The 13,875-nt window shown below is 37.1% G+C and overlaps 2 protein-coding genes across 2 annotated transcripts; one reads left to right on the top strand and one right to left on the bottom strand.

Annotated features, from left to right (window-relative positions):
- Window positions 1-6,454: 6,454 nt before the first annotated feature.
- On the top strand, window positions 6,455-9,082 carry LOC130998768 (putative late blight resistance protein homolog R1B-14). Its single transcript, XM_057924174.1, has one exon. The coding sequence runs from the start codon at window positions 6,455-6,457 to the stop codon at window positions 9,080-9,082; it is 2,628 nt and encodes an 875-aa protein (XP_057780157.1).
- Window positions 9,083-10,568: 1,486 nt separating this feature from the next.
- Window positions 10,569-13,172, bottom strand: LOC130998767 (putative late blight resistance protein homolog R1B-16). The gene has a single exon (XM_057924173.1). It carries the CDS (start codon window positions 13,170-13,172, stop codon window positions 10,569-10,571), a length of 2,604 nt encoding a protein of 867 aa, XP_057780156.1.
- Between the last annotated feature and the right edge of the window lie 703 nt (window positions 13,173-13,875).

The following is a 13,875-nucleotide window of genomic DNA, read 5'->3' as shown; positions in this document are numbered from 1 at the left end:
GGAGACGGGTGTGCGCTCCTAAAGAGGAAGGTGGTCTTGGCATTCGTTCTTTTACCTTAATGAATAAATCTTTTTTGATGAAGCTGGCATGGAAGATGATAAAAGGTGATGATTGGGCTCATCGGATTATGAGGTCCAGATACCTCACGACCTTCAGCTATGCTAAGCAAAATATTGCTAATTCGACTATTTGGCTCGGCGTGAAACAGGAGATTGATCCCTTGGTGGTTGATTCTTACTCTTGCATCAATAATGGTGCTAATACTTATTTTTGGAAGGATGATTGGCTGGGTTACATTTTGGTGGATAAGCTCAAAATTCCTCACTACATGCATGATTTTCTCCATTTCTCTGTGAAAGATTACTACTACGATGGTCTGTGGCATTTCTCGCCTTCGTTTGTGAATTATTTTCCTGAGGTGGTGGCTGATATTTTATTGATTCCTATGAGCGAGGAAAAAGATTCTAGATATTGGAAGCATTCGCTCAAGGGGGATGTCTCGGCGGCTTTAGCCTTCTCCAAGAATTGTCATCGTTACACTATGGTGAAATGGGGGACATGGATTTGGGAACCGTACATTCCGATTCGTCGTTCGATCTTATGCTGGAGGATTCTTCATGGGCGTCTTCCAACCTTGGATACTCTCGTTAGACAAGGTATGGTCACTCCTAATGGTTGTCCCTTTTGTTATATGGATGCTGAAACCATTGAGCATATCATGTGGAGCTGTCCTCGGATTAGTTACATTTGGGAAACGTTTCTGGTCTGGTTTCATAAAACGGATCTGTTAAGTTGCTTGGATATTCACACTTTTTTAGTGCTGGCTTGGAATGCTTGCTTCAGCCCCCAAATTTTGGCTTTTTGGAAAGGAGGCATTATTTCGATCCTGTGGAAGATATGGGACTGTAGGAATGCGATTGTTTTCGATGATCTCCGTTTTGAGGCTCGGTCGATTCTTACTTTTGTTAAAGCTTATTTTAAAGAGATGGATTCTAATTTTTCACGGCTTGGTACCATCAAGAATAATTGGACTGACTACGTGATTGTTAGAAGTCTTGGAATTGGCAGTCGAGCTGCTCCTCCCCCTCGCATGGTGGAGGTTTATTGGTGGCCTCCGGTGACTCATTGGATTAAGGTCAACACCGATGGCTCTGCTAAAGGGGCTCCTGGTCGTATTGCCGCGGGAGGAGTTTTTAGGGATAATTTTGCTTATGTCCGTGGCTGTTTTCACATCAAGGGTGGTAGTGGGTTTGCTTTTGAAGCTGAGCTTCTCGCGGTTATTACTGCTATTAATATTGCTCATGATCGTGGCTGGCTTCATCTTTGGGTTGAGTCCGATTCGATGTATGTGGTGCGGTTGTTGGAGAATCGCTCCACGAATGTTCCCTGGCGTTTCTTAGCTTCCTGGAAGCAGGTTCTTCGTCGTCTTCATGGTTTTTCTTTGATTGTTACTCACATCTTTCGGGAAGGAAATCACCCCGCGGACATAATGGCCAATGATGATAGACAAGAGGGATGGTGGCCTTATGCGATTGACGATATTAAACATGCGGTGGCTCGTGATTTTTCTACCCATAGCTTTGTTAGAATGGTGCTTTAAGGTGTTAGTGTTTGTTTCGAATAGGTTGGATGCTTCTCGCGACAGGTGCGGTTGCTTCGTTGGGGTTTCGGTTGTCTGTTGGTGTTGGGATGGTTCCTACTTCTTCCGTTTACATGGTTTTTCTTGGTCTGCTGATTTTCCTTTTAGCTTCGCTAGTTGTGGCTGGTGTCGTGCTATTTCTGGTTTTCATTTTGGTTCCTTTTTGGTTGGTTGTGTTTTTGCTTGTTCTTTGCTTGTTCTCCTTTGTTGGTTTGCTTTGATGTGTTCGGGAACCGAGCTGCTTAGGGGTGATGGTTCGGCCGGAATCTCTGAAGTTGTCTCACTTCCGTTCCCACACAGCTCCTTGTTTAGACGAGTACTCTTTTTCCCTTTTAAGGATTTTCCGACCAGGTTTGCCTTAAAAAGGGTTTTAATGAGGCTCGGCCCTTAGTTTGTTGTTTGTGCACTCAAGGGTTCTTGGTTCGTTTTTTCTCTTTCTCTTTTTAATAAAAATTAATTTAAATTAGGTTTACGATCAAAATCCCTGCATATGATTCATCTAATTTAATTTTTTCTCATTACTCACCCTATAGCATTTTATTTTCTTATTATTATATGGATTTTAATAAAGTATATGTTATATACTTTTTTCGAGCAAAATCCCATCATATGATTCATTCTTTTTTATTACAAATTCACTAATTAATTTCAACTATCAATTAAACTTGTTTGCATTGAGTTTAGTTATTTTGACTTCCTTACTCACACAATCATGGTTCATTTTTTTTTTTTTTTTTTACGATTAAGCAAGACATATAAGCTCATTTTTTTCATGACTCATGATTGATTTTATTTAATTTTTAATTTTCAAATTAACTAATTTATTTCAATTAATTAATTCAACTTTATTGCGCTATCCATAATTATTTATTATTATTATTATATCGCGTTTCATACTAAATTATTATTCAAGTATATGATTTTTTTAGATTAACTATTTGAATTTTGCTATTCACACTATGGTAGTCAATTTTTTTTGTTATTGTATCAATTATAATACTATAACATACTACTTTGTCTTCAAGTGTATGTTATAAAGTTTACCGCGCAACCTCCTCACGTATTGCTTTTTTTTTTCTTTTCTTTCAAAATCACTAATTCTTATCGATTAAATTTTTTATAATAATTATATTATTTTTTATTCCAACTTAAATAATATTTCAATTATATAATTAAATTTGATGAATGTTGAGTTTAATTATTTCGACTTTAATATTATATTATAATATATGGTCTTCAAGTATATTGTTATATAATTTCAACTAATTAAAACAAATCCTAACAAATCCTAAAATTTAATTAATTAATTAATAATAGGAAACAAATTAGTGGAAACAAATAAAAATAACAAAATTTTAGCAATATAAATATCCGAAATAATAACATAATTTTATATTAGATAAGAATAAATAATATTATTTTTATCTTATAAAAAAAATCTAATTTTCGAAAAAATTAAAAAATAATATCCAAAAACAAATCTAGTATTATTTTAAGGAGAAACACAAAATTAGTTGAAACAAATTAATAAAAAACAAATAAACACAAAATTTAGGAGAAATAATTTTTGAAAAAAATAATAATATTAATTTAGAAAAAAAAAATAGCTAGAAACAAACCTAGAATTATTATAACAAGAAACACTAAATTATTGGTAACAAATCAATGATTAAATTTAAAAACAAATAAATCAAAATCAAAACCGAATAAAAATTAAAAAAAAATCGAATTATATAAATTATAAAATTTCCCAAAATAAAAACATAAAAATAAACAAACAAAGGCTTAAAAAACACGTAAGGAATCAAACTAATTAACCGAAAACAATGGAAACTAAATGGCCGAAAAAATGTAGATAAAATGGTAGAAAAAAAAGAAAGAAAATGGATAGAATAAATCAAGGATAAATCAGTAAATATACTAAATCCATAAAACCGGCCCACACTCTAACCAAGTAAAAAACCGGTTTTTTGCCAGGTGTAACGTACACCTGGTGTTCAAATATCATTATTGTAATAATAATACTTCTGTATAATAAAAAAAAACTAGTACGTCCATCCGTGCGATGCACGACAAAATTGAATTAAACGATATGTTTAAATAAATAAATAAATATAAATATTAAACAGAAACAAAATATAACAAATGTAAAATATGGTTTAAATTTATAAATGCAATTTTCAATTATGTATAAAGTGCAAAATATAACATTGAATGTTTTTTCATAAAATAAATTTGACGATGTTTAGAAAAGAATTAAAATTATAAATAAAAAAAGAGAACAAAATAGTAAAAAATTGATAGGAGAAGGGAGAGAAAAAATATAGAGAAAAGATGGAGAGAGAAAACTCCTCTTTTATATATTATATAAATAAACTCAGCATCTTTTTTTGTATGGATTTTAAAAAGTCTGGAACGAATACACCCAAATTTATATGGACTTTTAAAAGTTTTGAACGAATACACCCAGACTTTTAAAATCCATAGAAATCCATCAAATTCCACAACGAATACAGCCCCTAGGGGTGTAAATGAGCCGAGTCGAGTCGAGTATTGCTCTGCTCAGGCTCGAACTCGGCTACTTTCATGAAGCTCGAGCTCGAGCTCGACTCGGCCGAGCTTGATTTTTTTGAGCTCGAGCTCGACTCGATGCCATATTTGCGAGCTCGAGCTCGACTCGATTAAGCTCGATTGTGGAGAGCAGTTGCGCGGGGTTGGGAAAAGGAGAGCAGTAGTGCAGTGGAAGGAGAGCAGTCGCGCCGGGCTGGGAAAGGGCAGTTGGTGCTGGTAGATGTTGTTGCTCTCGCGCCGGCCGCCGGGCTAGGAAAATGAGAGCCAAAGGTGGCGGCACGGCGGCTCTGTGCTGCACTGCTGCTGTCGCGCGCGCCGGCGGCTCCGTGCTGCTCTGGTGTTGCTGCTGTCGTGTGCGCGCCGGGGTGCCGCGTCACCGTCGCCGGTCAGATTCAGTCGAGAGAGAGATGAGAGATTGGGGAAATGAGAGCTAAAGGCGGCGGGCTAGCGGCTCCGTGCTGCTCTGCTACTGCTGCTGTCTCGTGCGCGTCGCCGGTTAGATTCAGGCGAGAGATAGAGAGAGATGAGAGATTGGGGATTGGCCGATTGGGGTTGGGAACTTGGGGCGGCTGAATCGGCTGATAGCTTAGGATTTAGGGTTTCAAATTCAAATGTGTAATTCAAATTCAGATTTTGTTATAATGGGCTTAGGGTTTGGGCCATTTTGTATATTTTAAATATATTTAATTTTGGCCCAATATATAATATATTATATAATAATTGCTTGAGCTCGATTAGGCTCGCGAGCCTAACGAGTCGAGTATCACGAAACTCAAACTCGAGCTCGGTACCAATTCGAGTAGCTCGAGCTCGAGCTCGACTCGACTAACATCGAGTCGATTTCGAGTAATTTTCGAGCCGATCCCGAGTAGCTCGCGAGCTAGCTCGACTCACTTACACCCCTAACAGCCCCTTAGTTTTGTCTATGGATTTTGAAAGTCCTTTAAAATATGTCGACTATAATAAATCTCCGAAAATACCTAACAATGAACACACAGTTTCCTCTACTTCGCAAATATAATGACAATTGTTTTCTAGGATTATGTTTCTCTTTAATTATAAATTTATTATTAAAAAATAAAAATAAAGAAGACATAAGTTTCTTTCCAATTAAGGATAATATTATTATTACAAGAAAGATGTGAACTTTTTTTTTTCCAACTACTACATCCGTCCCATAAAAATGTGCATAGTTTTCTTTTTTCGTTTGTTCCATAAAAATATGCATAGGCCATTTATAGTAATAATTATCCCACTAAATATCACAATCATTCTCCCACTAAATATCACAATCAATATGAGATTATTTCTCCACTTACACTACACCTTACAGGATTTCTTAAGACTCGTACCGTCCCATATTATACATGTTTTTATGGAACGAATAAAGTATTAAATAAACAAAAAATATCCAGTGAGAATGAATTTCGAACATTACATATTTAAATCATATGACAGATATTAATTTATTCAAATTTACCGTGCAAAAGGAAAATAACGAATAAATTAGTATAAATCAACAATACAATATAAACCTACAAATAAACAACTTATAATGCATGAATAACCTGTTCAAACCATTGTAAAAAATATTAGAAATAGATATAGATTTATGTGTGTGCATGTGTTGTTTGATAATAGTTTAAGATAAAAAATTATAGGTTCGAGTGGTCTTTAAGAGTTTATTTTATCCTATAAAATAAATATATACTTGTATGTTCGAAAAATATCATAATTTGTGAGATAGATAAGCTTTAGTACTTAAAATTTCATCAAATACTCTATTCGGCTCATAAGACTATGCATTTTTTGTTATTTTGGAATGTCCTATAAAAATGTGTACTTTATTTTTGTAATTTCTCTAATAAAAGTGGATTCCTTCTTCATAATACACTCATTTAATATTTATTAAAATTTGTGTCATCAACAAACGAGCATATTATTATGGGACAAATGGAGTATATAGACAACTAATTATGAGAAAAGTGAAGCATAAGAAAATAAATAAACTAAATGAAGCATGAAAAGATGGAATTACACCTTACAAATGCATTTGGAATAAATAATTATGGCTGCACTTAAAATTGATTTTTTTTTTTTTGCTTGATACGTCACCGTTTGGAGGATCCCAACCCTTCTGTTCACTCTCGGAAGAAAGTTGAAAGAAAGTTTACGAGTTAGCTAAACACAAAAATCAATTTACTGCCATTGCTGAAACTTGAAAGGAAGATTACAAGTTGAAGATGGCAGCTTACGCAGCTCTAGTTTCTCTTCTCAGCACCGTCGACAACATCCAAAATCATCCTCACCTTTCTCATTGCTTTCTCCACAAGCAGATTCAAACTTTAACCGCAAAGCTCGATTCCTTGCTAGCTTTTGTGGAGAAGTACACTTCTCAATCTCATGGAGAGTTGGAGAGCCAAATAGCTTCAGCATCTCACGCCGCTGAAGATGCCATCGAATCTCACATTGTGGATCATATTCTCGCCGGATCTGCCGAGAACACCCCGCCGTCGTTGCTGGATCTGCAGAAATCAATACAAGAGATGGATTCCATCGAAGAAAAGCTGAAAGCGGAAACTAGATCGGAAGATCTGCAGCCAACGTATTCGACACCTGCTCCTCCATCGACCGAAGCTCTCACAGCTAGAAAGTCAACTACTATGGTAGGATTTGAAGAGTATTGGGAAGAAGTTATGGATAAGCTTACAAGCGACCAACGCCAGCGACAAATTATCCCTATCACCGGTATGGGGGGAATCGGTAAGACTACTCTTGCCAGAAATGTTTATGAAAATGCAACTATTGTACAGTGCTTTGATGTGCGTGGTTGGGTTACTGTCTCTCAAGATTACAGTGTTAGGAAAATTCTCTTCGAAATTCTGTCCAGTTTAGGAGAATCCACGCGTGAAATGGATGAGAGAACGGAATATGAATTGAGTGAGAAGCTTCATAAAACTTTGTTTGGTAGGAAGTATTTGGTTGTGCTGGATGATATATGGAGCATTGATGCTTGGAAGAGGGTTCAATTTTTCCTTCCTGATAATTACAATAAGAGTCGGATGATTGTGACTACCAGGCAATCGGATGTGGCGAAAGAGTTTAGCGACTCTGCACTTGCGCTGCAGTTGCTAGGTGAGGATAAAAGTTGGGAGTTGTTTTGTCACAAAGCATTCGAGCAACGAGATTGCCCTTCTGAATTGGAGGGAGTTGGAAGGGAGATTGTTCGGAGGTGCAAGGGGCTGCCTCTTTCAGTTGCTGTGATTGGGGGGCTTCTTGGGAGATCTTCCATGACTAGAAGTTATTGGGAGATAGTAGCAAAAGATATTAGCTCGGCTCTTGATTCTGCTGGGGATAGTCAATACCAGAACTTATTGTCTTTGAGTTATAGTTACTTGCCCGCTTGTCTAAAGCCATGTTTTCTTTACTTGGGAATATATCCGGAAGATCACGAGTTTCGTGTTTCCCGACTCATTAAACTTTGGATTGCTGAAGGACTTCTGAAGCCGAACAAAGAGCTGAACTTGGAAGAGATTGCTAGAGGTTTCATAAAGGATCTTGTTGATAGGAACCTCATTTTGGTTTGTAGTTTAGGGTCTAATGGGAAGCTCAAAACTTGTAGAATTCATGATCTCCTGAGAGATATCTGCATAAGGGTTGTTGAGAAGGAGAAGTTCCTCAGCATCACCACGAGGGTGCACGACGCTCCACGAGACATGAACATGGAGCGTCGCATTGTGAATCACGGGAAGTATTCTCCCGGTGGAGTTCTTGACACTCTGGAATCCACATCACTCGCCCGGTCTCTGATCTTTCAGAGCCCGGCTCTGCTTCCATTCAAATCTCGAATGATGAGAGTGTTGGTCGAGGCCTACGGTGACTCTCTAGCTCCCACTTTCCAGCAAGTCAATTTGAGGTTACTCGCCTATGAATCTGTCCGCGCACCATTTGGTTGGATCCGAACCTACGAGCTCCCCCCCTCTGTTTCCCTCCTGTGGAATGTGCAGACGCTGATAGTTGACAGAAGCATTGACAAAGTTGTCGCGCCATCTGAGATTTGGGAGATGCAGCGCCTCAGGCATCTCGAGTTCTATAGAATCTGGCTTCCTGATCCTCCTCCCAGTGAAGGTGGATGCGGTCTGCAAAACCTACAGACAGTTAAGACCGCGTTGGACTTCAAATGCAGCGAGGAGGTCTGCAAGAGAACGCCCAACATCAGGAAATTGAAAATCTTTTATCAAGATTTCTCTGAAGTGACTCAAGAAAGCTCACATTGTCTCCACAACATCTGCAGCTTTGACAGACTTGAGTCACTGTCGTGCTGCTTCCACACGGTGCCCAACCATGATGTTTTGCTGCAAAGCCTCAAGTTCCCGAGCTCACTCAAGAAGCTGGTGTTGCAATACTGTGAGCTTCACTGGGACGACTTGACAATCATTGGTGCACTGCCCCATCTTGAGGTTCTCAAACTGAAGTGCCAAGCTGTCAGGGGGCACGAATGGTGCCCCGTGGAGGAGGGATTCGCCCGTCTCAAGTTTCTCGAGATTGATTCGTGTTACTTGATTAAATGGGATGCGGATGACTCGTGTTTCCCAGTTCTGGAGACGCTTGTTCTTGGCGGGTTGTACAAACTGGATGAGATCCCTGCTGATATGGCAGACATAGCAACGCTGCAAAGTGTTTGTGTGGTCGAATGCAGCGTTTCTGCGGCCATCTCGGCGCTCAGGATACTGGAACAGAAGTTGGATAACGGTGACGACGACCTTAGAGTTCGGATTGGGTTTAGGGAGAAGGCGGAGCTTGAGGAGTTCAAGGAGAAGATGAAATTTTATGACCTTTCAGACCTTAGTTTTCAAGTTGATCGTCTGTAATTTTATCCTTTTTCTACAAGGCTGAATAACTCTACAATAGAGTGAAGTCTACAATACAGTGTACTTGACTCCATCGTAGAGTTAAAATGTAGAATTTCTTCATTTTTATCTCCAACAATCAATTTTATATTTCACTCTATAATGAAATATTCCATTTTTATGCTTTTTATTATTAAATTATTTTGTCAATTTAATTGTTAAACTCTCTAAGTCCACAAAAAATAATCATTTTTAAGTCGTTCACAAAAATTAATCTATTTTCCATTTTATTAATATATTGATAAACTAATAGTTTATTAATTTATTGATAAATTAATACCTTTTTAATTTATTAATTTATAATGTGTAAAGAAAAATGAAAGATAATATTTAAATTAAATAAATGCATGTAATCGTCAATTCATTGTGACTGATATTACTAGAGATTCTAATGATGATCAAGGTGAAAATGATTCAGCAATAGATTCATATTTTTACAAGTTATCATAATGTTCATAATTGTAAATTTTAACAACTAGTATTAATTCATAATATTAACAGGAGCTATATTATTCATAAAGGGATTCTCTGAAAAATTTTACTTAATTAAAATTAGGGTTAATAGTGTTTTATGTTCCGAACTTTCAGCATTTTTCATAAAATATTCCGAACTTTCATTTTCTATTAAAAAGTCCCGAACTTTCAACGTTTTTCATAAAATATTCCGCAATACAAAATTTGGTGACAGAAAGATAACTTATCTCGCGCGGATGAAATATTTTGAAAATCTTCATTGTTGAAAAACCATATTAGGAACCGTCATTGGTGGAAAATGTTGAAAGTTCGGAATTTTTTGTTATCTTTCCATTACCGAATTTTGTATAGTGGGACATTTTATAGAAAAAAGTTAAAAGTTCGGGACTTTTTAGGAGAAAATGAAAGTTCGGGATATTTTATAGAAAATGCTGATAGTTCGGAACATAAAACATTATTAACCCTTACAATTAATGATCTTTTGAATTGACCAAGATTGAAACATAAGAAATTTATTAATTTATAGAGTTTTTTTTTTTAATTTATTGAGTATTATTTAAAAAAAAATTACTATAGTTGTAGAATCAAATAGACCAAATTATTAATTGAAAAATGAAATATAATACTCCCTCTGTCCATGAAAGAACTTCCTAGGAGGAAGTGGCACGGGTTTTAATAAAATATTGTATAGTGTATTGAGAGTGGAGAAAAGGTTGTAAAGTGTATTGGGAATTGTGAAAAAGTATTAATAATTTATTGTGTTGTTTTAATTAATGTTATTTGAGTGGTGAGAATTGTCTTTGGTGGGGTACTGTCCCAAAATAGGAAAAAGTAGGAAGTTTTTTCGTGGACGTCCCGAAATAGAAAAATAGGAAGTTCTTTCGTGGACGGAGGGAGTAGATATTAAACATGAAAAATAATCAAGATAAAACAAGTATGTCTTTATCAGGTACTAGAATGCAATGACAAAAAATCACAATTCATCAATTTGAAGACCAGAGCTTGTGAGGCCCTCTAGTTCCAGCTTTGCCCTGAATTCCGCCACTTCCTTCTCTTTTCTGAATCCAACTCGAATTACACAGTCCTTCACTCTTCGAGCTGCTGAAATGGCTGCAGAAATGCTGCATTCAAACACAGAAATATTTCCAAGTATTCCCGCATATCCTATTTCAGAAGGAATCTCATTCAGCCTGTACAATCTACGAAGAACGAGTTTCTCCAACCTAGGAAAGTGGTACTCCCCTGAAAACCAGTAAATGAGATAGCAGCAATCAATTTCAAGTATCCTCAGAGAAGGGAACTCCCCTTCAACAGTTTCCCACTTGGCTCCTCTAACTGATTGGCATTTCAATTTGAGAACTTCAAGATTCGGGAGAGAACCAATGACTGACAAGTCATCCCAGTGAAGCTCACAGTCTTGCAATATCAACTTCCTGAGTGAGATCGGGAACTTGAGGTTCTGCACCAAATCATCCCGATCTGGCACTCTATGGAAACAGCAGCTTAGTGATTCCAGCTCGGCAAAGTAACCAACATGATCGATGCAGTACCAAGAATTATTCTGACCTTCCCCTGAGAAATCATCATAAAAGATTCCAAGCTTCCTAATGTTTGGCATTCTCTTACAGACCTCTTCACTACAGTTGAAATCCAGTGCTGTTCGGAGTGTTTGTAGGTTTCGTAGAACTAGGAGATCATCATCATCATCACTTGCAGGAGGTTCAGGAAGGCGAATCCTGTTGAAACAAAGATGCCTAAGTTGTGGCATCTCCCAAATTTCAGATGGTGCAACAACTTCCTCAATGTTTCCATCCATTACTAACGTCTGCACATTCCACAGCAGAGATATAGATGAAGGAAGCTCGTAAGTCCGGATCCAACCAATCGGGGTACATATAGATTCAAAGGCAAGGAACCGCAAGTTGACTTGTTGAAGAGTAGTTTCTAGTGAATCACTATAAACCTCAGTCACTACTCTCAACAGTCTTGATTTAAATGACAGCAGAGCTGGACTTTCACATATCAGAGTGCGGGCTAGTAATGATGATTCCATAGCATGAAAGAATTGAGAATCTTTATCACAGTCAAAAGCTGAATAACGGCGCTCATTATACATGTCTGCCAGAGTCCAACGTGTCTTCATGAGAGAAAGAAACTTCTCATTGTAAACATTACTTAAACATAACTCTCTCACAAGATCAAGAAGTTTGCAGTTTTTAGGCTTCCCATTTAATCCTCTAGTGGAGACAACAATGAGGCTCCTATCAATGAGCTCATTCATGTAACCCTCAGCAACATCTTCTAATGTTCGGCCTACATGTGGTTTTAGGAATCCCTCACCAACCCAAAGTTTAATGATCCGGGAAACACTAAACTCCTGGTCCGCAGGAAATATTCCCAAGTAAAGAAAACAAGGCTTCAAATAAGCAGGCAAAGCATTATAAGACAACATGAATATGGCATGCAATCCATAATTCGTCAGCACTGAACGAATATTTTGTGCAACATGCTCCCAGTATTCTCTCGTCATTGATGATTCTCTAAGTAACGCCCCGACCAAAGTAACTGCTAAAGGGAGTCCCTTGCAGTATTTAGCAATTTTCTTTCCAATAGCTTCCAATTCAAGAGGAACACCTTCATCTCCAAATACACTTTGACAAAATAGGTCCCAACTTGTACTATCATCTAAAAATTTCATCGCAATGTAGGAGAAGCTTAACTGAGAAGCTACATCTATTGACCAAGTGGTGATAATGATTCGACTCTTATTGTTATTGTCCGGAAAGAAATATTTTATTTCATCCCAACATTTCAAACTCCACATGTCATCTATTATAATTAAGTATCTCCTACCCGTTAAATATTTGTGTAACCTTTCACCCAATTCATCTACAGTGGATTGAACTACTTTATTGGTGGATCCTATTAGGCAAGAAAGAAGTTCAAGGAGAAGCCCTCTCACGTTGTAATCTTGAGATACACTAGCCCAAGCACGAACATCGAAATGTTCTTTAGTGAGAGAAAGTTCATAACATTTTTTAGCTAACGTAGTCCTACCAGAGCCAAACATACCAACAATTGGGATTATATACCGATTAAATGTACCACCAGTCAGCCGATCCAAAAGTTGAGGAAGCAAATCATCAAATCCCACCATAAGATTCCTCTCAGAACTAACACGTCCGGCTCGAGAAGGTGGCGTGGGTTGCTGGACTTGGTATGGCCTCTCCTCTCCAACCTTAGCAGCTTCTTCCTGTATAAGACTCATACCTTGCATAATCATCTGCAAATCCATCGAGAAAATTGGAACATTTTCCTGGAATCCAGCATGAAGTAGATCCACTACGCGCGATTCAATTAAATCCTCTGCTGCGTGAGCAGCTGATGCGATTCGCCTCTCCAAACCTTTAACTTCTTCGCTTGCAATTCCGACGCCCTCTACGAATTCCAGCAAGAAAGCTAGTTTTTCGCCAAGAGATTGGATCTGATTGTCGTCGAAACAACTGGAGAGGCGAGGATGATTCCCGATCTGCTCCAGATTATTCATAAGAGAAACAACAGCTGCGTATGCTGCCATCTCTACCAAAACAAATCAGTCAACGGAGGAAGGTGTTTAGATCTGAGCTCGATTTCTGCAAATTATGCGCAACTTTCAACTCAAGCAGTGTTAAGAGTAAACGCGGTGTGGAAACTCAAACAAACCAAAGTCGTCTGCTCAATTATTAGAATTCTTTATTTACTTGACAGCTGTTTTTTGACCGGTAGTTATAATGTAAAAACGTGCGTGCATAGATTAACTCCGGTTGTGGGTTGATGTAATAAATAAGATTAAGATTGGAGAGGTGATTAAATAATCCAATTAATTTTAGAGTGATTAACAATTATTTATTTAGGTGATTAGATGTGGGCTCGAGTTATTAATCATGCAAATCAAACACTTGATTATTTTATTAATTAATCATACATTATCACTCAAATTAAACGTCTTTTAAGAGTGTATCACATATCAGATGATGCGAGTTTGAAGAAAAAATTGATAGATAATATGTTGGGTGAAACTGAATGATTATGATTGAATTGATTGTGGAGTTATGTAGAAATGAGTGGTTATAGTTAAAAAATTAAGTGAGGTTATGTCCTAAAATAGAAGTAATACACTCTTATGGAACGAACAAAAATGAAAGATGTGATACACTCTTATGAGACAGATGAAGTAAAAGTTTGGATTTTTTTAAAGGTTAATAGCTTATAAATACACTAATTATGGATTATATTGATTA

This window comes from Salvia miltiorrhiza, chromosome 8, assembly GCF_028751815.1.
Source record: "Salvia miltiorrhiza cultivar Shanhuang (shh) chromosome 8, IMPLAD_Smil_shh, whole genome shotgun sequence".
In the NCBI taxonomy this organism is placed as follows: domain Eukaryota; kingdom Viridiplantae; phylum Streptophyta; class Magnoliopsida; order Lamiales; family Lamiaceae; genus Salvia; species Salvia miltiorrhiza.
The sequence above is the reverse complement of the archived record's forward strand: the minus strand, read 5'-3'. Positions and strand labels throughout refer to the sequence as shown.